The 25,741-nt window shown below is 41.3% G+C and overlaps 1 protein-coding gene across 6 annotated transcripts; it reads right to left on the bottom strand.

Annotated features, from left to right (window-relative positions):
- Window positions 1-225: 225 nt before the first annotated feature.
- Window positions 226-20,134, bottom strand: NFYB (nuclear transcription factor Y subunit beta). Of its 6 annotated transcripts, none has more exons than XM_047788131.1 (8): window positions 19,984-20,134; window positions 17,364-17,449; window positions 10,431-10,524; window positions 8,444-8,574; window positions 5,294-5,491; window positions 4,031-4,112; window positions 2,656-2,735; window positions 226-2,060 (listed from the first exon to the last, which is right to left on the bottom strand). In XM_047788131.1, the coding sequence occupies exons 2-8, from the start codon at window positions 17,367-17,369 to the stop codon at window positions 2,028-2,030; spliced, it is 624 nt and encodes a 207-aa protein (XP_047644087.1). In that variant the 5' UTR covers window positions 17,370-17,449; window positions 19,984-20,134; the 3' UTR covers window positions 226-2,027. The 6 variants fall into 6 exon arrangements, with proteins under 6 accessions (XP_047644087.1, XP_047644091.1, XP_047644088.1 ...); XM_047788135.1 differs by lacking the exon at window positions 19,984-20,134 and adding an exon at window positions 18,870-19,406; XM_047788132.1 differs by lacking the exon at window positions 19,984-20,134 and adding an exon at window positions 19,144-19,376.
- Between the last annotated feature and the right edge of the window lie 5,607 nt (window positions 20,135-25,741).

Raw genomic sequence — 25,741 nt, 5'->3', positions numbered from 1 at the left:
GAAAACTTATTTTTGGTAGATAGTGATATAAATGTTAAAGCTGTGTAATTCCATTTTTATCTTGATTCTGAAACATAGCCCTACCTTTAAACGTTAGGGAATCTGATAACCAAAGACCAAGTGCTTTTTATCAGTTATATAATGGCACACCACCTCTATCAAATGGAAGATATTTCAAAAATACATGTATGTATTTGTCAGAAGCCTTAAAATTTTGCATATCTGTTAAACCCAGACTTTAAAAAATTTATTTGAAGAAAACAGTCATGGATGTACACAAGATTCAGTGAAGTGTTGTTTATAACTGTGAAAGATGTATATAGTTAAAATGTTCAATAAAGGATTAAATAAATTATGTTTCAGCCATACAACAGAATAAGAAACAAAAGTAGAAGACTATATAATGTCCTGGGAAAGATGGTCACAATATATTGTTAAGTGAAAAAAGCAGATTACAAAACAGTATGCAAGTATGAACCCATTTTTATAAAAATATACATATTTAGCAAAGTAAAAGGACAAACAATAATTACCAAAATATTAACACTGCTTATTTTAACATATTAGGATGATGGTTGCTTAACCACCCTTTTTTGCCTATTCGAATTTTCTGTAATGAATTATTTTTTAAATGGGAAGGTAGTGAGGGAGTGATTAACTTCAGATGATCCCAGCTGTGCCCCCAATAGCTCCTTCCAGCGGAGTAAATGTTTCTGTCTAGCCTGTATCTGGGAAATTGCTTCTCCCTTATAAATCTGAGTGTCCTTCCAAGATGACATTCACTCAAAGTGCCTGTTAGGCAAACTACAAGAGCAACTGATTTAACAAAAAACACATAGACGTTAATTATCACCGAAAAGAATAGGTGGGAAAATACAAATCCTCACTTTAAAAAGGAACAACCCAAGTATATACTAGTAAATTATACAAAATTACATTATCTAAGTTTAGTTTATTGCAAAGATCAAGACAGCACACGAGAAGTTGGTGACTTCTCTTTCACGCCATTCACAGCACTCACTCTGCTCTGCATTTCATTCACTCAACCCAGGCAGAAAAGGTCTGTACACACACAATGTCGTCTGACGTTTCTTGGTTCCCACAGCATCAGAGGAAACTCGACATTTCAGTTAAACAGGTAAAACGAGGACATTCACTATCAGACTACGCAGTCCCTCTTCTGGAAGAGGATACTATATAGCATTGGAAGATAGGCGTTGGAAAAATCATATTCGAAATGAAAGGGGCACCATTTCAAGAGCACTAGGACTACATTAAACTTAAACGGATTCCAACACATACGAGTAGAACTCAAAAACAAATCTAGTCTTAACAAAAGCGCCAATAAACAAACTATCTTAACAGGCACAAGGGACAGTGTAAACACTGTTAACGGGCACCAAGTTGAATCGGGCAGACAATGTTTTCTTCTGCATTCACACTTAATTTTTCAGTTACATTTTTTAAAAAAGGGTGCTGTTTAAACTATGAATGTTTTACAAAAAATTAATTTTAATAAATATGGTAAATGCTAAAAATCTAGCTAGGTTATCATGCAAGATATTATGTAACTAAGACAAACTCAAATTTATAATAAAGGCAACTTGCATTCAAAATGAACTCTACCCTTATATTTTATTAAAAGGGCAAACATGAATTAACCCAGCTGCTTACTTGAATTACAAAAGTAACATGATTCAATATGAAAATAAGAAACTGTCTACAAATCTCTGACAGTAATAAATTGCAATATACAATGCATACAGGAGTCATACAGAGCAACAAACTCTCGTACAAAACAAAAATATTTTAATACCTTTAAAATTCAAATTTTTCTTTAAAATCATTCATGAAAAAGATTCTCAAGTCAGAATTAACACCTCAATTAGTCAAGCATTGGGAAGCTACATTACAGCTATTTAATATACAAAGAGACATCTTTTCACCAGTCATGTCCTTCTAATGTCTCTGTTCCAGAATCATACACCTTCACTTTTCTACATTCTCCACTCCGTCATTTCTTCAGATCATGAAAACTGAATTTGCTGAACACCAGAGATCTAAGATTTGAAAATTTAAATTGAGTAAAATTAAAGACAAAAATAGTTGAAAAGTAACACAGGTATATTACAAACATTCAAAAAATAAAAACAGTAGACAAAAAAAAGGCTAGTTTCCACTCCAATCTCCATTCTCTCTACGTAAGGGAGCCACTTTAATGATTTCCCATGTATCTTTCTGTAAATCTATCCTTAATACCCACACAGGATTGGTTCTAGAATGCTCCTGCGGACATCAAGTGTACAGACTCTCAAGTCCCTTAAACGTTAGCCCTCAGTATCCATAGGTTAGCATCCACAAATTCCACATCCAAGGACTCAACCAACCACAGATCATGAGCATACCACATGAGCAGGGCTGTTGGAATCCACAGGTGTGGAACCCGTGGATGTGGAGGGCGGACTCTATGAGCATCTGCGTACGTACCTGTAACCGTAAGAGAACACTACAAACACACAGTTATATACTCTGAGAAAACAATTTTTAGCAACCTTCTTTATCAGGTTCCTAGTATTCTGTTGAAGTTAACCAGTTTTTTTTAAAAAATCAATGAGTATAATTTTTAAAACTTAAAATGCAAAGGAAATACTGTACCTGTTGATATGACGTTGTGTAAACCATGACATTTTGTTGCTGCCCATCTGCGGTTATTAAGCCAGCTGGCAACTGGTTCGCTAAAGGACAAAAAAAAAAAAAGTTAAAGCAGGAGAAGAACTGCATCTCTTTTCTTGGCCTGTCTCTAAAAAGCACATTTTTTCCTATAGCATTTTTTGATTTTTCAAATCTTCATTTCTCTAAAGTATACTTTAGCTAATCACCCATGTGCAGAAAAGACTAGATGGAATTTCTGATTCCTAAGGAGACCTACACTGTGAAGCCTGGCCAGGAGCAACACTTACATAACTAAGCAGCGTACAACTTAAATATGAGAAATATAAAAAATATATATAGGAAGTTCCCGTCGTGGCACAGCGGAAATCCGACTAGGAACCCTGAGGTTGCGGGTCTGATCCGGGGCCTCGCTCACTGGGTTAAGGATCTGGCATTGCTGTGAGCTGTGGTGTAGGTCACAGACATGGCTCGGATCCTGCGTTGCTGTGGTGTAGGCCGGCAGCTGTAGCTCCAATTAGACCCCTAGGCTGGGAACCTCCACAGCCGTGGGCACCCCTAAAAAGACCAAAAGATATATTTATTTATATTTATCAATATAAATATAAAAAATATATTTCTATATATACACACACATATATATAACATATAAATTTTATATAATATAATCCCAAAAGACCTTTTATTTCACCAGTAGACAATTTTTAAGAAACCTTCACTTCAAATTTATTTAAATCACAAGATTTTATATTACAATCAATAATTCTCAATAGGCCTATCTCATGTGAATCTAAGCCAAAAGCTAGGGACTACAGAAATCAGAACTATCAGTGAATAATTATAGTCTCTGCAGAATTAAAATTTCCATGCATATGCCTCACCGACTTCAAATGTAAGGACAAGAACTAGCAAGAACAATTCAAAATAGTGTTATGTCAAAACATTCAGTGCTGGAGTTCCCGTTGTGGTGCAGTGGTTAATGAATCCAAGTAGGAACCATGAGGTTGCGGGTTCGGTCCCTGCCCTTGCTCAGTGGGTTAATGATCCGGCGTTGCCGTGAGCTGTGGTGTAGGTCACAGACGCGGCTCGGATCCTGCATTGCTGTGGCTCTGGCGTAGGACAGTGGCTGCAGCTCCGATTGGACCCCTAGCCTGGGAACCTCCATATGCCGTGGGAGTGGCCCAAGAAATAGCAAAAAGACAAAAAACAAACAAACAAACAAACAAAAAAAAACATTCAGTGCTAATATTCCAAAAGTTCCACTAGATACATGTATATAGTATTGATCACTGCGAACAATCTACCTGACTTGCAATACAGAACAAATTTAGTTGCATAAATGTAACATAACACTGCTTACTAAATGCCTCTTCTGTAAGCTCTTCACTTAGTCCATCTGTAGCTGTGACTGCTCCACCAATTCCCTTCTCTCCTTTCATAGCCTGAGGAAGGAAAATCAAAAAAGTAATCACTGGTATTCAAAACAACAATAACAAAACCTGTTTCCTAAATGAGATGCTTGCTTACTTCCTAAAATTAAGACCTGCTCTTACTACAAAATACAGAGTATTTATTAACACTTCTGGTTAACAACATATGAAGAGGCCCTTCAAAATGCTAACTTTTTACATAAGCAGTAATAATCATAAGACTGTGTTGATAATAACTTAGAAAATCTAAAAACACTTATGAGTAAAAGTAAATTATTCTAATTCCACACTGCATCAAAAGGAAAACAGAAGTCTACTTACAGACGAAGTAGTCTACAAAATACTATAAATATTCAATTTATAAATCTACTACAAATGATCCAAGTTATGATTTAACTATATATACAGCTCTTGGCCAACTGGGCAGTACTGTAGCAACCAATTTGGAGTTTAAAGTTCCTAAATCAAAATTACAGTTTGGATCAAAGACCTCTAAGTTTCTGTCCACTCCAAGGTGCTAATGATGCTGAAAATTTAGAAAATTTCTGAGAGAATTTACACGTGCTCCTCCTACTTTAATCATTCATTCTGTGCAGATTATCACTAATTTAATGGGATTCTAACACTAAAGATATTGAGGAAATAGTTTGAAAGCAGTGTGAATCTGACACCTAAGTTGGAGTGTGGAAATAAATATGCTGATGTCAATTCATTTTCACAAAATTCAGACCACAGGCAAAGAAAAACCAAAGAGGAAATGCAGAAGAATTCAATCAACAATAAGAAAAAGACATAGCTTCAATTCCTTTTTTATCTAAAAAGGCCCAAGCTTTGAGATGCTACCTCTTGTGAATTCACAACCAAAACGGCACATGCTAACATTACTGATCACTCACTACATGCAAAGCTAGGTGCTGTACATGGGTTATTTATTTTACTTAGTCCTCTCAGTACCTCTGCTAAGTAGAGTGTTATTAGCCTCACCAGGAAACCAAGGTCTAAGATACTTAAGCAGCCTGCCTAGGGTCACGGGGTTTAGCACTCAGTACTCTGAAGCCAGAGTCCATGGTCTTAATCATTTAACTATGCTGTCATTAGTGATAAACAAAGAGAAATGAACATTACATTTAAAAAGCTAAAGTGGATAGTGTATCTTATTTTCTAAAAAGCATAATGGAAGACACTTTACTGACCTCTCTGAACTTCTGAAGGTACAACTTCAGAGGTTCGACATAACTGTCAAAGCCCAGAGTAGACATGGCGAAGAGAATATCTTCCCCGTTGATTGTCTTCCGTTTCTCTTGATGGCATCTCTCACTTGCTTCAGATGTGATAAAGCTGATGAACTCACTCACACACTCTTGAACACATTCTTTGGCATCTTTTGCAATCTGAAGGGAAAAAAATCATAGGCATGTTTGCAGGGAATATAACCATCACCTTCCTAATAACTTGCAAAAGTAACGAGCTATTCAGAAGAAGAGAAATTTCAGTTTATGACTATTAACTTATTTTAATCTTTAAAATATATGCTAATAACATTGACACGGTGTGTGCTATCACAATTCCAAGCCTCAGAGTGAGACTAAAAGCTCAAATAGAAATGAGAAGCCTTGACAACTATCCACAGAAAACAGACAAAATTTAGGTATAAAAGCAACCACTGGATGGTCTTACCACCCCTTAAAGATGAAAATTCTTAATAACCAAGTGCCCCAAGCAAAGCAGTCCTGTCATGTCTGGAGTATACTGTGGGCTAGACTTCTCGGCCCTGGGATTTCCACCAATGAAGACACTGGAAAAATTTTTAAAACAAACTAAACACTGAATTCATGTAAGGCTTCCAAGGGAGTGAAATAATGACATCTGGTGACATTTTTATTAATGAAGATACAAAGTGTCAAGTATAGGTTTTGAGTTTATGAAAAAGCCCACCAAAAAAGCACACCCCTGCCATTTCATTACAAAAATAACTCTTCTCTTGGGGGTTTGGGGTTTGAAACTGAAACGCTAACAGGTTAAATCATGCAATTCCACAGCCACTTCTAACGACAACAACATCCTTGCTGAAAGAGACTGTCTACAGTACCTGTTTACATCCTAGAGAAAAGCAACAAGAGTTGCCTAAATGAAGTCAAGTACCATAATATAATGGGAGCTGTATACATAACATTAGATTTTCTAGCAGCTACATTAAGAAAAAAGAAACACATGAAATAAATTTTAGTAATATACTTTAACTTAATAAATCCAAAATATTATCATTTAAACAGAGAATCAATTTTAAAACAGATTTTATATATATTGTAAATCAACTACACTTCAATAAGATCAAACATTTAAAAATTGAGATATTTTCATTCTTTTTTTCATACTAGGCCTTCAAAATCTGGGGGTTTTGAGGGTTTGGCTTTGGGTTTTTTTTTTTTTTTTGGCTTTTGAGGGTCATACCCGTGGCATATGAAAGTTCCCAGGGTAGGGGTTGACTCAGCTACAGCTGCCAGCCTACACCACAGCCATAGGAATGTGGGATCCAAGACACATCTGCAACCTATACCACAGCTCTTGGCAATGCCAGATCCTTAACCCACCGAGTGAGGCCAGGGATTAAAGCGAGGCCAGGGATTGAACCCACATCCTCAGGGATACTAGTAGGGCTCACTACCGCTGAGCTACCATAGGAACTTAATGGCGTTTTATATTTACAGCACATCTCAATTCAAATTGGCCAGTATTTCAAGAGCTCAGTAACCACATATGGCTAGCAGCCACTGTACTGGGCAGTGCAGGCCTAGCCTAATAAGCAATATCGGCAATTGCACTTCCCCCCCTCTTAAAACATAGGGAAGGGAGTTCCCATTGTGGCTCAGTGAGTTAAGAACCTGACTAGTACCCATGAAGATGCGTGTTTGATCCCTGGCCTCGCTCAGTGGGTTAAGGATCCGGTACTGCTGCAGGCTCAAAGGTGCGGCTCGGATGTGGCATTGGTGCGACTGGTGAGGGTTGGCAGCTGCAACTCTGACTTGACCCCTAGCCTGGCAACTTCCATATGCTGCAGGTGCAGCCCTAAAAACAAACAAAGAAACACAGGGAGAAAGTCAAATTGGAACTTGTAGGCTTAGTGATGTATTTTAGTAATGTATTTCTTTGTAAGTTTTAATAATTTCATAAGTATTTTCTAAGCTACCATGAGAGAAAAGCTTATTATTGCAATATAAAACAATATAAAAAGTGTGGATTTTAGTTCAGACCAAGGGATAAGTAGAGTGACAATGAGTTTTTAAAAACTATCAGAAGTAACTGTTTATACAGCGGCTTGTTTCACAAAACTACTTTAAAAAAAAATCTTGCCATCAGAGTGGTACAATGGAATCGGCAGCATCTCTGCCGATTGGCAGGTTTGAACCCACAATTGGCACAGTGGGTTAAAGGGATCGGCATTGTCACAGCTGTAGCATAAGTCACAACTGCAGCTTGGATCTGACCCCTGACTCGGGAACTCCATATGCCACAGGGCAGCCAAAAAAGAAAAAAGAAAAAGAAAAAGAAAAACAAAACATGCCTGTTGAATTTAAATATACGTTAATATTGGAGTTCTCCTGGTACAGCAGATTAAGGATCTAGTGTTGTCACTGCAAGTGCTCAGGTCACTGCTGTGGTGTGGGTTCAGTCCTTGGTCTAGGAACTTCCACTTGCCACAGGTGTGGCAAAAAAATATATATATATATGTGTGTGTGTGCATATATATATATATGTATATATAACATTTATAAATATATACAAAGTCTCCAAATATAAGAATTTGGGGAGAAATCTTAACTGCATCCATATCAATCCAATATGACCCAATTTTGCTGCAATGCTATGGAAAACCTGTCCAAACCTGATGGTTCTGACAATGCACCTATTTTTAAGTTGATTCTTAATTCTGTTCAAAATGCTTCCTTGGATAAGCAATGAAGTCCTACTATACAACACAGGGCACTACATCCAGTCTCTTGGGATGAACATGATGGAATATGAGGAAGGGAATGTAGATATATGTATAACTGAATCACTCTGCTATATAGCAGAAATTGGCACATTGTAAATCAAGTATAATTTTAAAAATTAAAAAAAAAATGCTTCCCGCACTTGAGGACTTGAGAGAACTGCAACTGGAGCACCACTTAGTAACTAACCAAACTGAACTAGAACGGAAATAGGTGTTTTGCTGAAAGGCTGAATGACTGACATCAAGAGCTCACTATATTCATGAACCACATGTTCATGCAGTTTTACCCCTCCCCTCCCCGCCCCACCCCTGAGAAAAACAACCTAGTGAAATTTCTCCTCGGCATTACCTTTCCTGTTTGAGGTATGGCATTTTTCATTATCCTTGCAACATTTGCAATTGGAAGATATATATCTTGTTCTCTAAAACTTTCTTTTGAACCATTTGTGTCTTCATGATCATTCATGCTGTCCTCAGTATCTAAATAAAAATAACAGGTTTAAAAGCTTCTCATACTTTTTACTTCAAGATAGAGAAGACTACCTGAAACAACCTAAATTAAGAAACATTCTGGTTCACTTCCTCCTCATTCTTAGGGATTCGGATAGCAGTTCCTTCCAGTTTTCTCAAGGCCGTAAGTGAACCTCCTCATTAATTTCAAACCCACCGCCTAGAATACTTTTATCCGCAACTCTGCCCACTAAATCCTGCCTACCCCTTCTCCGTAAAGCTCAACTACATCTCCACAGCACCTTCAGAAGTGATCTCTCCTTTCGCAAGATACCCCAAGCACTTCCTTGTGTCTTTTGTTTCTGACACATTTTATAATTTGTCAGATGTGTTCAGCACCTTCAACAGAGGAGATGTTCATAAATATCTGTCACATGACTCAGATGTAGAGACCATGACCGACGGCTCTGTATATGTTGCTAAATTAAGAGGTTATACATGTTTATCCAAAGCTAAGTTTATACAGAATGGAAAAACTAGACTTAAATATTACTGACCCAACTACATTATTACTAACGTAGTAACAGCTTTGGGTTTTTTTTTTTTTTTATCTTTTAGGGCTGTGCCGGCGGCACGTGGAGGTTCCCAGGCTAGGGGTCTAATTGGAGCTGCAGCCATCGGCCTACACCAGAGCCACAGCAACATGGGATCCGAGCCACATCTGCGACCTACACCACAGCTCACGGCAATGCTGGATCCCTAACCCACTGAGCGAGGCCAGGGATTGAACCCGCAACCTCATGGTTCCTAGTCGGATTTGTTAACCACTGCGCCACGATGGGAACTCCTACAGTTTTTGAATGAAGTTATAGCAGTATTCCAATGTTCTTACAAAAAGTGATATAAATTTAGATATAACTGGCTTTCATAGTATCAATAACATCCTTTTATGACTAAATGCAGTATCTTATAAGTAAACTCTCCACTCTTTATTAGGTATTCAATAAGAAAGGTACTTAAGCTGATTCAATTTACATTTTTATATGTTTAAAATGCTATCAAAATTATCTTGTCTGAGTATGTTTTAGGATGAAGTAAATAATCACCCACCCCTAATGTCCTTCCACAAAAATATATCTTAGGTTTTTTTTTTTTTTTCCTTTCTAGGGCCGCACCTGCGACATAAGGAGGTTCTCAGGCTAGAGGTCTAATCAGAGCTACAGCCGCTGGCCTATGCCAGAGCCAGAGCAACGCGGGATCTGAGCCGCATCTTCGACCTAAACCATAGCTCACAGCAACGCTAGATCCTTAATCTACTGAGCAAGGCCAGGGATTGAACCCACAACCTCATGGTTCCTAGTCGGATTCATTAGCCACTGAGCCACGGCGGGAACCCCTATCTTAGAGTTTTTTAATCTTACACATCAGAATGGCACAAAAGCAAATTATTTCTGATAGGCCAACATAACACTGCCATTCTAATACTTCACATGATTCAAACTTAATAAAAACCCAAAATAAGTCTGTTTATAAGTGCTAGAACTACAATAGCCAGCAACCCACCCTCTAAAGAACTACTCAACTTACTATATCAATTGATTTAAGAATCTGCCATAATTAACTGCTAGATAGGAAATCAGTAATAAACTTTTCAAGAAATTATACCAGCTTTAAAAAGGCATACTTTTATAGAAGTCTTCTCTAGAACCCATCATTCTTTTAAAGACAACTTCTAACAAAAATAGCAAAGTATATTTTTTACTGTGATACAAGATTATTACTTTCCCTATAAAGACAAAAGCAACCTAGAACATCACATGAATAAAATGTCCACTTGGTCTAATTTGTTCCTACTTGTGAATCTGTTTTAATTGTGGCTGTCTTACCATCATGAGGCTGTATGACATAATGACTTCCTCCAATATAGTCTGCAGAAATTCCGAGTTGAGAAGCATCTGTTGTAGAACTGTCACCGTCCATCTATGAGGGAAAAAAAAAAGGCTTTTCAATATTCGTCAATAAAACTTGTCTAAAAATTACATAATAGAGTCAATGCTCATAAACTGTCATAGGACGGATCAATTACGGTTTTCACAGCCTTCAGCTTACTAAAAGAAAACATTTACATTTCTTGATTTGAAAACTTTTTGATAATTTGCCAATGATTCAAGATTCCTCTATCCACCCTCTAGAAGTCATAAGCCTTAAGACCAACAGGAAACGAATCTAAAACACACACCTTTCTTTTCAATTGCGTCATCCTCAAATACATATAGGCAACACTGACTTACAACCTACCCTGGAATGACAAGCAAAGGCAAATCAGCTCAGCAGTTAGCCACGCGGAAGCCACCTCTATCCATCACTTTCAGATCTCTTGCTAAAGCCTGATGTTCCCATGCAAATTCTTTTGCTCCTGCTGCAAACTTTCTTTGCTGCCTCAGAGACGTTCCACAATAAACAATGTCCTGGTTCAAACTCTTGTTTGGCAGAAGAAGCATATGGATTCCTGGCACAGTTTTGTACCCACGCAACCCAAAAGCATAACCACACTTTGAACAAGTTCATCACCTCTAAGTCTAGTCAGAGGTTAATTTTCTCTTCCCATCACCCCCAGACTTTTGGTTCCTTTAGGGAAAAAAGAAAATGAGGGATCAGGGAGATTGGAGATCTGCATATAAGATAGGAAAATGATAATCACAGACAAACAAATGTTAAAATGACTAAAAGAATGTGGTGTAGGAACTTCTGTGTGCCACAGGTATGGCCAAAAGAATTAAAAAAAAAAAACCCTAAATTAAAACAACACTGCTTGACTTGATCTTGCTCAGAGGTAAATGAATTCTAAGAGAGAAAATCTGGAAAAAACTGTGAACTGTAAGTCCTGAACTATCTCTATTCCATTTCACTGACATGGAAAATCCTGGAAGTCTTTCTGCTTTGCATTCGAATCAATAAACTTCAAGTAAGGAACCCACCAATATTTGTGGGTGGAAAAAATTTTGAGGCATTATCTGAATGAAAAGCATAGCAAAATTAAGTGTTATACATGCTTTCTGGTCAAATCATGAAAAGATACTGGATTCTCAATGTTTGTTAAGGTCTAGGGCCCAGCACAAACTTCATGTTAACCGCAATATTTGAGTCCTTATGTAGCATGTCTTCACTTCCATCTCTGATGGATTTTTATCTAATACTAAAATACCAGTCTAGCTCCCAAGTCTTCAATAACATGGCATTTCTTTGATGCATCTGTTGACTATAGTGTCTAATTCAACTGTAAATACAGATACATTCCCATAATTTATGTAACTGTTTTAAGGAGGTAAAGAATAGAATTCACCTATTTTAAATAATTTGTGAAAGTATAGGCACCTATTTATTAATGCTTCTTAGTGCCCTCTATGAGGAGCTAAACTATATACAAGGAGCTCTGATTTTGAACCCTCCTATTGATCCCTGAAAACAAGCATCCCTCCTGGTTAAATATGTTTGTACATAAAATGGAAACAACAATTTTGCCTTCCCCATCTGAAACAGCTAATATAAATAAGGATGAAACACTGCCCAAATATAAGATACTATTTTGGTCCTAAAATGCTAAAAAGATAGTAGGAGCATGGTCTTTAATAGACATGATGATGGCTTTATTAGCCATGAAAGACACTCAATTAGGACAGCTATGAATTGACCAGTTTTTACAATGTCCAAGGGGAGATTACGGTACAGGAGACAGGGCCAAAGGCTGTGTAAGAGCCTACCATTGGAAACAAATCTGGTTTATTTTTTTGGTTGGGGAGTGGGGGCAACAACAGAAATTTTTGCTAAACCAATGTCCACAGGGTAGACCGAGTCTTTTAAAATTCTGATGAACAGAACATTGTTCAAATCTGAGAGATTAATTTATAAACATATTTTTAAAAGTATTCATAAGTATTAAAAGGGAGTTCCTCATTGCTCAGCAGGTTAAGGATCTGGCACTGTCCCTGCTGTGGCTCTAATTACACCTATGGCATTCAAGGCTAAAAAACAGCATTAAAAACAAAAAAGATTAAATCATACTATCGTCTCATGTACTGCAATTAGCAGCAAGATTATCATTGGGATTAACAGCCTCTAAACCTCAGTTTTCTAAAAAATACTTCTGAAAGTATTTCATAAAGTTGTCGGAATTAAATAAAGGACAGAAACCAAAGAATAAATATATATATATAGCTGAATCACTCTGCTGTATCCCAAAACTAATGCAACACTCTAAGTCAACTATACTCCAAAAAAAGAAAAGAAAAAAAAGACTAGAAACCTGCTAAGAACGGTGATTGGCACACAGTATCCCCAGGAGATGCCAGAGCGCCCCCACCTCCTCTGAAGAAAAGCTGCACATCACCTACTTAGCTCTGTGTGCCTTTGGTTCAGCAAGTTTTAGCTTCTGTCCTCTCACCACACTGTCTGTCTTCCTCTCTACCATTAAAATCCTGCCTCATCTTTAAACCTCAATGTTCCCCCGTCCTCCTGAGATCTTTCTGACTTTGCTCTGCAAGCGAAATATTAGTATTTCCATCCTCAAACCCTTAAGACTCTTAGAAACTTCCATTCAACAAATTAGCCTCATCTTTGATGCTTACGATATACTAGCCACTCTCCTATATATTTAAGAAATGGGGGGGGGGGGTGAATTTGCTGGATACATCCCAAAGGTTTTTTTCTAAGTCTAAAACTTCCTATAAAAAATTATGAAATAGATTGTAGATTGTAAGTAAACCAGTCAACAAATACTGAGTAAGCACTTCCTATTTATTAGGTTTGTGCTATGTGCTAACATCACAGGTCAACAGCAAAGACAAGGTCTCTGTCCTCCAACTTGCAGAGAAGACGAATGTTACATACACTGGAGGGTGGGGGAGGGAGGGGTACAGAGTGCAGCCTATTCTTATTTCCAAGGCATAGGTTCTGGAATCAGATCACCTGCTACTTACTGGTAAGATGGGTGAGAAGAGGACTTAGATGTAAAGACCTAGCATGATACAATAGCATTGTTATATACAGCAAATGTTACATACAGCTATTAAATAATTACAAATAATTAACTAATGACTAGTGCCAACTGCTAAGGAAAACAAAGATGTTTTGTTATATGCTTTGGGAATTTATTCCATAAGGAACCTCACTAAAGAGTCCAGGAAGGCTGTCTGAAGGAAATCACTGTAAACTGAAAATGAAAGATGAATAGCAATCAGGCAAAGAAAGAAGGGAAAAGAATGTTCCAGACAAAGGAAACGGAGAAAGAGTGCTAGTGGACTGGAATGAGGGAAGTAGAGGCTGGGTCAAGCAGTGCCTGGTAGACAAAAGTAAATCAAAGAAGGGTTTTAGTGGAAGAGTGCAAATCAGATTTCTTTTTTAAAAGATCACTCTGGCTAGACTCCAGTGTGACAAATGACCTGGAGGAGAGCAAGACTGGGAGCAAAAGACCAGTGAGGACCATGATGCTCTGCGTAGGGCAGGAGCTCACACAAGATGATGAACACTCCCAGTATCTGGTCCAGGACAAGAGCACTGGAGACCAGGAAAAGCAGAGACTACAGAGACTTTTCACTGGTTCAGTCCACAGACTTGGGGACTGACTGAATTCAGAGAGCTGGGGGAAGAACCAAGGATACTGCTGGGATTCTTACAGCTGGGCAGACAGATGGCTCTCCACAGAGAGTGCAAAAGGAAGGGAACAGGAGTGCTGGGTGCTGCAAAGAGCCTAGCTGAGGCTGGTGACCAGGAATGTTTAGTGGAACCAATATGTCCAGTTGTGATACTTACAGGTCTGGTTTAAGAACAGAGAAGCTAAAGTGTTGGACTCCATCCAGACAACAAAGAGGGAAGCGCATGTAGGATAATGATGAGAATGGGTAAAATGATGAATCATTAGCTCCAAGGACAGGGTAGTTAAATCCCATTAAATTAATTTTATTGGCTATTCTAAAAAGTTAGTTGAACTGATAATACTGTCCTCTAAAATATTATGTGGAATAAATGGCCAGCTGGCTAATATATTTTATTCTATAATTTTTGATGCAGCACTATTATAACTGTATGAATAATCTGTTGCACAAATGCAATAAACAGTACCCTCTTTAATATGTTTAACATTTTCTGGACACTTCCTAATTGTCATGCAATGTTCATGACCCCATGAAGCAGGTGGGAAAAGTGAGGTTATATCAGGCTAATGACTTGCCAAAGGTCACACCCCAGATGGGACTGAAGTCCAGAGTCTCAGATGCCAAGTACTTGGTAGTATTTGTTCCTGGTAGTTTTTCAAAGAGTCCTTAAGCCAAAATCCTTTTTATTTATTTATCTATTTATTTTAAGGGCCGTGCTCGTGGCATATGGAGGTTCCCAGGCCAGGGGTCCAATCAGAGCTACAGCTTCTGGCCTAGCCACAGCCACAGTAATGCAGGATCCTAGCCACGCCTGCGACCTACACCACAGCTCACAGCAATGCTGGATCCTTAACCCACCAAGCGAGGCCAGGGATCGAACCCGAAACCCCATGGTTCCTAGCTGGATTCCTTTCCACTGTGCCATGATGGGCACTACCTAAGCCTAAATCTTTAATTTGTCACCTCTAAATTCTTAGTCTAGTGCTTATATATTGAAAACACTTAAAGATGCCTTGTCAAGCAAGGACAATATTTGTGAAATGGTAAGAAACACACCTGGTTTCAGGTCAGCCTGAGGCAGTGACTAGGAGCACTTGCTCTTAGGACAGACTGGGATCTGAAACTAGGCTCTCCACTGCGTGTCTTCACTTAGGGTCCTTTTTGTGTTTCCTCTTCCCCATTTTTAAAATGAAGTTGCTAGGAGAAGTGAAGTTGCTGTAGTCACCTGTTCTCTGGCTCAATCCCTTATCTCTTTGAGGGCATGAAAGGATACAAAGCTTCCTCACCTCTAATACCAGCTTCTTCAATCCTCCTCAAACATGCTTAGTCTCCCTCAGGGTACACACAGGAGTATATATAGACCCTATACTTAAGGGGTCGAGTATACATACGCCTTCGTTTCGCTCCACACCCTGTCGTGCTGTCGTTCTCACCCTGACCATGCTCACACACCTCTTCATTCCGGCTTAAAACCATGACACACGGTTTTCCACCCCAACATGATGGTGAAATTGCTCTCAAAAGTTGCCAGTGATCTTGCCTTCATCCCGCTTGACTGTTCTGTGTAGTGCTGGCCATTGCTGACCCCTCATTTATGCTTGGAATTCTCCCTTGATTTCCAAAGCAATATTCTTGTCTAGTTTATTCTTTCCTTTTTATCTCCAATCGTTTTATCCAATGATCATTTTCTCTTTTTTCCCCTTTTTTTTAATTTGCATCTATTTAATTTTCATATAATGATTTTTATTTTTTTCATTATAGCTGGTTTACAGTGTTCTGTCAATTTTCTACCGTACAGCATGGTGACCCAGTTACACATACATGTATGGATATTTTCTCACATTATCGTGCTCCATCGTAAGTGACTAGATACAGTTCCCAGTGCTACACAGCAGGGACCTCTTCCCTTACTTTCTTAATAAACTCATTAAATATCACTTCTATGCTCATAAAACCTACTTCCACAACCATACTGTGACTGCCACTCAAGCAAGCCATGCCTGCCTGATATCTCATTACTGCAAACTTAAGATATTGGAAAATAAATTCACCTTCTCCATCACCTGCAAGGAGGCAATGGATGAGAGCTCCTTTTCAACTACTGCAATTTTATTAAGAATAATGCCATCTCTCCACTCATCCGGGCTAATTATACCAGTGACAACTTGGGTTCTTCCATTTCTTCCAAGCTCTACCTAATCTGTGCCTCTTTTAAAATGTTTTCTGGATATGCCCTTCCTTTCCTTTTTCCACTGGATTACGACCCAACCTACCTGAGTACATACTATTTTAAAACTAATCTCATTGAAATATTGCTTCCATAGCTTTTGAACCCAAAATGGTTCTAAAAGTCTTCCGCATCAAATCCAAACCTAGTTTTCATGGCTTTAATGAGTGATCCCCCTATTTCACCTAACTAAATTACTTTGCAACTCAATCTTCAGAGTTGATAAAAATCTTTGTGCTAGAATGTGCTTTATTTAGGGATCACTAGGTACAGTTCTTTTATTTTAGGAGTAAGGCAATCATGGCTCAAGGAAGTTGTGACATGCCTCATATCACAGATGTGGTAGCACATCCAGAACTAGGTATCCAGACAGGCCAAGTGGTAGCTCTTCACTAGATTATCTTGTTAAATCCCCACCTGGACCATGCAGATCTATTTCCCAATCACTAAACCTAAAGCACTCACCCCTGCGTTCAGGCTTTTGCTTTTGGTGATGCCCTTACCTGTCCATTCCTACTCAGGCGTCAAGGCTCAGTTCAAGCCCTAAAGGCTCCCTCCATGACATTCCCAACTACCCAGGCCTACCACACCTCTCTTATTTTCATTTGTGCTACCCTTAGAGCTAGCATTTCCTACTCCACACATGACTCTCCTCTAAGTATTCAATTTGACTAAAGCCCTCCCGGTTAAACAGACAGCCTCTCGAGCGCTGGGACAGCCTTTCACCCTGTAGCCTCGACAACACTTAGAGGCCCAAAGGAAACACTTAATACATGCAAGTCACTTAAAAAAAGGAAGCAAAATGAATGAGGAGAGCTACTGTCTGGCCTTGCAAGGCATTCATCCTATCAGGAATCTCTGATCTAAATCAGGTCTAATTTTGTTTCCAGCTAATTACTATTCAAATCTAATTAATAACCAGAATAGTAAAACATACTTACTGTCATGAAATACTGGGTGAACCGTGTTGTCAGTGCTACTCCAGAACACCTGTCTAAAAAGGTGTCTGATCTTTGCCAATTTCAACCTAGAAGACAAACAGCTATCAGTAGTGTAAAACTATAGCCCAAAGGCATTCTTCCTAGTAAAATTTAAAAAGGCATGTATAATTTTACCTACTATTCTTATTTAATGAACTGCATGGCTCTAAAATGGTTCAAAAAGCAAGCACCCAATAAATGTTTGTTAAATTGGGAGACGTATTTTGGAGGACTTATAAAAGTTCATGCTATTGGGGGGAGGTACGGCTTTTCCAACAAAGCCCTATATTTAGTCATGTTCATCATAAATATTCATCACAACACACCAAATTATATAATACGCAAGAGGCCAAAAATTACATATCAACACCCAAGACACAAATATCCCACTTATCAACTTAATTTTTACTGATGGCTTTCCTTATGTTTTAGAGTGAGATTTAGGGTCCAAAAGCTCAAAAGGGAAGACAAGTTTATCTCAGGATATAATGCTTTCCAATTAAATATCTCAGATTATAGCAGGAAGAAGATACATGTTGCCCAGAGAACATCCAGAGAAAGAGAATAGTCAATTAAGACCTGTATTATTTTAAAGCATCACCATTTGGGACTAAAATTGCATCTCAATAGCACTTCATTCTCACTGTAAGGCAAAATAGTTGAATAAATTGGCATTAATTACGATGTTAAAATTTCCATTCTCATGTGCTCTTTCCCTTTTTTCAAGGGAAAAAAGGGGGTGGGGGAGACAAAGACATATCCTTTCTGTGCTAATTTTTAAAAGGAGACAAAATACTGATATGCATTCAAGCATGAAATCTAGCAAACAAAAAACTCTAACCACCAAATTGAATTTTAAATGTCACTACAAGGGTCCACGCAGCAAAGACTGGCTGACATTGTCTACTGTTCTGTAATCCTAAAAGCAATTTCTAATTTCTTTCCAAATATCATCTTCACTCTAACCCCAAAGCTGCCCAGAAAATTCCTTCCTGGTAGCTAGAAGTGTCATTTTTTAAAGGTGCCGTGGGGGGAGGAGGGAGATCCTCAGAACACTTAAAATACAGGAGCTGTCTATATTTATGTATTTTTGCTGGGGGTTGCGGTGGTGCCACACCTCACCACAATCACTCACCCAAATAGTTGAGTCAGTATATGTTTAGATTCAATATATTAAAGAGAAACACTATCACCTCACACGGTATATATTTTCTTACAGGCAGGTTATGATATATGTGAAAGCTCAAGGCAATGCATACATATGTTTAATGTTTAAAGAAATCTGTATCCAAGAAAAGCATCAGACCCTTCCTCCACCCTCCATTCTTGGGCATCAACAACCAGAGTTTTGCACCAATATAAGCCTTAAATTGAACTACGGGAGCAGAGTGAGAACGGAATAATTGCCTCTTAAGGAATTTGGGTTAAACTTTACTAATAAAACCCCTATTTGTTAATGCCACTTACATTGATCAGTTCACCTCATCACTTTTTATTTCTGACTTGTCTCCATACAAGAGAGCCGAAACCACCCCAGTGATTCGTGGCACGGAACCGTGCAGTCCATGCAGGCTGGGATGCTATTTTTTAAAAGGTCATATGCTACTTAACCTTGCTTAAACCATCTTTTAGAGTACTCTGGGCGAGATTTCGTCTTGTAGGTGCTCTTCTAATTCTTTGTTCTCCAAGACTACTCCTGAGGCCCGGTATATCCTCCCCGCCTCCCACCGAAGATTAAAACCTTAGTCCAATCCGGAAGGCTTCCTTCCCACCTTCGGGGCAAGTCCAGGGACCGCAAGCCGCCAGATGGCTGCATTCTATACGCGTAAACCAGACTGCGGGGAAACCAAATCCACTCCTTCCTCCCGGGGACCTCGCTTCCTCCCCACGAAGGTGCGCGGGCTGGCCCGGGTCCCACCGCCCGCCCGGCCGACCTGTCGGTCCCGCCTGGGCGGCGCAGACACCCCGGGAGCGCATCCCCCCTACTCGGCCGGCTCAGGCCCGGGGCCCGCGCCTAACGCCTGCCCGCCGCGCGGCGCCCGGGGTGCCGGGGCAGACAAAGCGGCTCGGCCCTGCCATGCCCCCGCGGACTGGCGGGCGGAAGAGGGGCGCTCCCCGGGAGCCCCCGCGCGGCGGAGGAGGATCGGGGCCGGGGGTCCAGGCTGCATTCTCCCGCCCCCAGCCGGCTCGCCACACAAAATGGAGCCGGCCCGGAGGCCGCCGAGAGCGGGGCCCGACGGTGCCCCGGCGCCCCCTCCTCGGCCTCGGGCCCGGAGGTCGGCGGCGGCGAGCAGGAGGCGGCCTGGCCCGCGTCCCGCCGCTCCTCGGCCGGGCGCACAAAGAGCCGCGCCGCGGCCCAGCGCCCGCTTCCCGGCCGGGCCCGCAGCGGGGGAGGCCTCGCAGGCGCCGGCCCGGCCCCGGCCCCGGCCCGGGCGGGAGGGCGGGCAGGCGGGAGTGAGCCAAGTGCCCCCGGCCGCGGCGGCGTTGGCGGCGGGGACGGCGCCGGGAGGAGACGGACATTTCATTCGAGCTAAAGTGGAGTCGGTTTAGGAGCGATCATTGGCCGAAGCGAGACACAAACCTCCAATGCAGCCCTGGTTGGCTCCCGTCTCCAATCGGCTGTTTGGTTGGACAGAAAATGGCTGCGAAGGAACCAGTCCCAGCGCGGAGCTCCGCTTCCAGGACTCGGCCTTCCCTCCCTCCGCCGCGGGCCGCTTCCCTCGGCGCGACACCCTCCCTCCGCAGCTCCCGCGCGCCCCGCCCGGCGCGGCCCCGCCCCGGCACGGCCCCGCCCCCAGCCCCGCCCCGTGCGCTGAGCAGCCCGCAGAGCCCGCTGCGGACCGCAGCGAGTCGGTCCTGCGGCGCGAGCGGAGCCCGCGGGTGGCTTTCTTCCTCGGCAGGGACTAGGGCTGGGGCTCGGTGCTAAGGTCAGTGCGGGCTTTCCGCGGTATTTTCCCCACGCCTTGCGCATGATTTCTCAGCTCTCTCTCTCTTTTCCATCCCCTCCCTGGCGCACGTGGAAGTGTCTCACCCGCCAAAGTGCAGCCTGCCTGCGCCTCGAGTTTTAAGAAGGGGAAACCAAGGGCAAAAGCTGCCGGCCAGGGCGACACTCGAGCTACAGGGTGGATCTGAACGGCGATTACCTCCTGGTATGCTTTCAGCGCCAGCTGTTCGCCTTGTGCCCCTGTTAAGTTTGCCACATGCACAACGCTCCCTCTCGGTCACCGAGCTCCCCGTTCGTTTTTTCAGATTTCACCTAAAGATACAATCCTCTGCTTTAGGTTTAACAACCTGCTCAGTCCAGCCAGCCTTCACCCCAGCTTAAAATGTTGCATATGCCCCACCCGCACAGTATTTGCGACATGCCATGTGGCTTTTCCCAACCAGATGATATTTGAGCTGCCAGAATCCATGGCCCCTTCTTGCCTCCGCGCAACCAGGCTCTCTGCCTGTCTTTCCCTGACTGCGTCTGTGTAGGACTTCCCTCGGCTGTGACTCTCACAGATGGGCGGTGAGCCAGACACCACACACTACAAAGGGGGCAGGATTTTTTGCAACCAGAGCCGGGAATCGTTTCCTTTACTTCCACTAAACAAGTGGCCCGGTGCCACATTAAACTTTCCAGCTTTAATCTTTTAAAAATATATAGCCATGTTTTATTTATAAAGCTCCTACTGTTTCTCCGCATATTTTCACATTTCCCGAGCAAATAAGGAAGCAAAGACAAATGAAAGCCTCCAGATATTCCAAGAGAAATAAATAGCAATGCCACAATGGGATCAGACAACCTGATTTGAATTCCAGCTCCCCCACTTACTGGCTTCAGTGCCCCTGGCCAAATTCACCTCTCTGTGATCGTTTCCTTACCTTTATAATGAGAGTAGTACCAGCTCCTTCTTAGGATGGTTCAGAAGTCATTTAAAGTAAATGCACATAGAAAGCCCTAAAAAAGTTGGCCCATTAAGATCTTTTTATCACATGAATTTCGATCGTTATCAAACTTTTAAAAAACTCTTTTTATGCTAAAAAAAAAAAAAAAAGGAGTAAGCTGGCCTGTGTTTAACTCCTCCCTTTCTTTATGATTACCCATAAAGTGGAGTTTGGGGAGTGAAATGATGCTGTCAAAGGCAGAAAAGAGCCTTTGAGAAGTCATAGAACAGGGAGAAGTATGACTAATCCACACACTGGATGATGAACCAAAAAATGCAAAGATATGGTGTTCCCCGTCGTGGCTCAGTGGTTAAAGAATCTGACTAGGAACTACGAGGTTGCGGGTTCGATCCCTGGCCTCGCTCAGTGGGTTAAGGATCCGGTGTCGCCATGAACTGTGGTGTAGGCTGGCAGCTACAGCTCCCAATAGACCTCTAGCCTGGGAACCTCCATATGCCGCGGATGCGGCCTTAGAAAAGACAAACAAACAAAAAACACAAAGATAGCCGGCTTTTCCTGAGTTAATATGGTATTATTTCAATTCCATGGGTCTAGTCTATGTGCTTAATTTAGATCCAACAGAAAGAACTGTTCAGCCCCTCTAGTGTCTACCAAGCACTGTGCTAGGAGCCCCAGGGCTACAAAGGTAAATAAAGCACTCTCTTTACCCCAGGAGGTAACTCAGGAGACTGGAAACCCAGTCCACACACCCTCTGCTGTTGATCCCAGGTGAACCTGCCCCAGCAACATGTGTTCATGAAGCCAGTAAGTGTTCCCATTTTTCATGACCCCATGGTGAAACTGAGAGATGTGGATCACAATTTAATGTCTTGGAAGAGACATTATCTAGACTAACCTAGACTTTGTATTAAAAGTCAGAAGACAATTGATTGTCTTTTTTCCTTCCCTAATCTGTATATTGCAACTGCCCCTTATACCACCATATACAGGAGTCATAATTCAGCAACATTATTTTTTTTTAGGGCCACACCCATGGTATATGGAGGTTCCAGGCCAAGAGTCAGATTGGAGCTGTAGCTGCTGGCCTACGCCACAGCCACAGCAAGGCCAGATCTGAGCTCACGGCAACCCCAGATCCTTAACCCACTGAGCAAGGCCAGGGATCGAACCTACGTCCTCATGGATACTAGTCAGATTCGTTTCCCCTGAGCCATGACGGGAACTCCTGAATTCAGCAACATTAAAACAGAATCCCTGGCACAAAGAAGATTTCTCAGTTGGATTTTACTGTATTCCTTTAATGAGGCCTCATAATTCCCGTGATGACAGTGTCTATTATAGTATTGTCTCGTTCCAGCTTCCTCATCTGCTCGCACCCCGTCCTCTCCATCCATTCTCTGCCCTGAAGGGGCTGGAAGGATCAGCTTTGCTACACACACACACACACACACACACACACACACACCCACCCATACACACCAGGCACTTGCCTTAAGTTTTTCACTGGCTCTTTTTCATCTTTGAGGCCTCATCTCTTTGAGGAGACTTTCCGTGACCCCTGACCCCTGACCCCAGGCCCCTGATACTTCCTAAAGCCCCACCCAGTTACTCTCTATAATGTCAGCCAGTCAGAGCATCATTATAAATGCTACTATGTTCACTCCAGTACACTTAGCCTCATTGTATGATCTTGGTTATTTGCTGTCTATCAACATAGCCAAATGGGAACCCTTCTCATTCCCTCTCCTCTCACCAGAATGATGGCAGTAACCTCCTAACTTGTCCCGCAGCCTACACAGGAGCCACAGTGATTTCCTGAAAATGTAGGTCAAATCCAGTAACCCCTCTGCTCAAAAATCCTCCGGTACCTCCCCATTTTCCTCTGAGTAAAAGACAAAAGACTTTACAGTGGCCTTGGCAAGCCGAGGGTGACAAGTGTGTTCATTCCAAGCTGAACAAAGGAGAAGACTCTAATTGTTCTTTGGCCATAAAACAAGTAACCACCAGAATCTCTTTTAATCAATCAGCGACCACTTCCCAATCAGTGACGGCCCCTTGCTTGGGAAAGTCAGCTAATCAGCAACAGCCACACTCCAGTGATCCTGCTTCCTGGGCTAAAGGTCAGTTCATCTCTTAAACAGTCCAGCTTCTAAAAGCACCAGTCTCTGAACCTCACACTTCCCGAAACCCAATGTAAAACCACAGATTTCTCTGTTCAGAGATGCCCTGCCTTGCAATCCAGCTGTCCTTTGCTTAGCAAGAAATCCATTCAGCACTTCGTATTTGTTTCTCTCAGATATGAAGACTGGAGAAGGCCAGGTGGCATCGACAATCTACCTCCTCTCCACGCCCCCCTCTATCTTCAGCTCACACTTCCTCTTGTCCTTATTTAATGCTCCTGCCTCAGGGCCTTTGCATTTGCTCTTCCATCTGCCTAGCACATTCTCGCCTCAGATACCCACAGAACTCACCCTCTTCCCTCCTTCCATTTCTTTTTTTTTTTTTGTCTTTTTTTTTTATATTCTTGGGCCGCTCCCGTGGCATATGGAGGTTCCCAGGCTAGGGGTCCAATCGGAACTGTAGCCACCGGCCTACGCCAGAGCCACAGCAACTTAGGATCCGAGCCGCGTCTGCAACCTACACCACAGCTCACGGCAACGCCGGATCGTTAACCCACTGAGCAAGGGCAGGGACCGAACCCGCAACCTCATGGTTCTTAGTCGGATTCATTAACCACTGCGCCACGACGAGAACTCCTCCTTCCATTTCTTAATGACAGCAAACATGACCACTGTTCTAAAAATTGCAAGTCCAGTTCCTACCCCCCACTCTCCCTTAATGGCTTTCTTTCTTTTTTTTTTTTCCCAGTAACACTTATCACCTTCTATTTATTATTATCGCCTTCTTACTTATTTTGTTTATGGTTTGTCTGTCTCTTTCCACTAGAATGTAAGCTCTGCGAGGACAGGTTTTGCTTGCTTTGGTCACTGAAGCATCCCAAGCACATAGTAGGTATTAAAAAAAAAATGTATTGAACGAATGGACTTACAATATAAATTCCTGGAGTGCAAAGGCCTTGTGTTCACTGCTGTATAGTCAGAGCCTGGACCAGTGCCTGGCACATAGCGGGAGTTCCATGGATGTGTATGGAATGATACAGATGGTCCCGGACCTACGACGCTTCAACTTAGGATTTTTCAAATGTGAAAGCAATACACAGTCCGTAGAAATTGTACTTCCAGTTTTGACATTTGATCATTTCCCAGGCTCATGGTATTAGGTACAATACTCGCAGGAGGCTGGGCAGTGGCTGTGACCCTCTGCTCCCCATCAGCCACAAAATCATGAGGGTAAAAACTGGTACACTTACAACCTTTCTGTCCCTACACAGCCGTTCTGTTTTTCACTCTCAGTGCAGTATTCAATAAACTACGCCATTCAACACTTTATCATTAAACAAGATTTGTGTTTGATGATTTTACCCAACTGTAGGCTAATGTTAAGTGTTCTGAGCATGTCTAAAGTAGGTGAGGCTAAGCTATAATGTTTGGTAGTTTAGGTGTATTAAAGGCATTTAAACTTACGATATTTTCAAGATACGATGAATTTATCAGGAGGTAAACCCATCATAAGGCAAAGAAGATCTGTATTTTAGTTGATAATATAAGTGACCCTGAAATTACTGAAACCTTTTGTGTCATCTTTCTCTAGAGAAACAGAGTTAATAAACATATTTATGGGGGGAGGGAAGAATTGGGAGGGTGGGCCTAACAGATACACACTATTGTATAAAATAGATGATTAATGAGAACATACTGTATATCACAGGAAAATCTACTTAGTGCTTTGTAATAATCTATATGGGAAAAAAGAATGAATATATTTATATGTATAACTGATTCACATTGTCTATACCTGAAACTAATACAACATTGTAAGTCAACTATATGCCAATAAAATTAAACAAAAAAAAGAAAGATTTACCTCCAAAATAAACATATTTAAAATTCCTCGTTACCATAAAACTTTAATCAAAATATTCAGAATATATTAATCACTAGTTCCCCATGGATTCGATGAGTTAATATATGAAGATGATGAAAACAGCCTTGATCAACCTGAAAAGGCAACAAGATCACTCTCCTTTCTAGGGCTGCCCAGGCCATGGACTGGTGGAAAAAGTTGTTTTTAATAGGAAGGAAGGCCAGAAAACATCTTTTTCTCATTTTGTTTGCTTTTACTTAAACTGCTGACTTCTCTGAACCGAAGCCCCCGTCTGCAGTCTCTCTTTGATCTGTTTACTATGAAGTGTCCAGCTTAATCTTCCTGAAACACAGCTTGGTTCATGTTATTACCTTTTACACATCGTGAAAACAGCTTCCATTTACTGCATGTTTATCGTGTATCAAGTCCTCTAATAAATGCTCCACATTCATTTTCTCATTTTA

Source organism: Phacochoerus africanus, chromosome 7 (genome assembly GCF_016906955.1).
Source record: "Phacochoerus africanus isolate WHEZ1 chromosome 7, ROS_Pafr_v1, whole genome shotgun sequence".
Classification (NCBI taxonomy): domain Eukaryota; kingdom Metazoa; phylum Chordata; class Mammalia; order Artiodactyla; family Suidae; genus Phacochoerus; species Phacochoerus africanus.
Note: the sequence above shows the minus strand (reverse complement) of the source record. Positions and strands in the feature narration are given on the sequence as shown.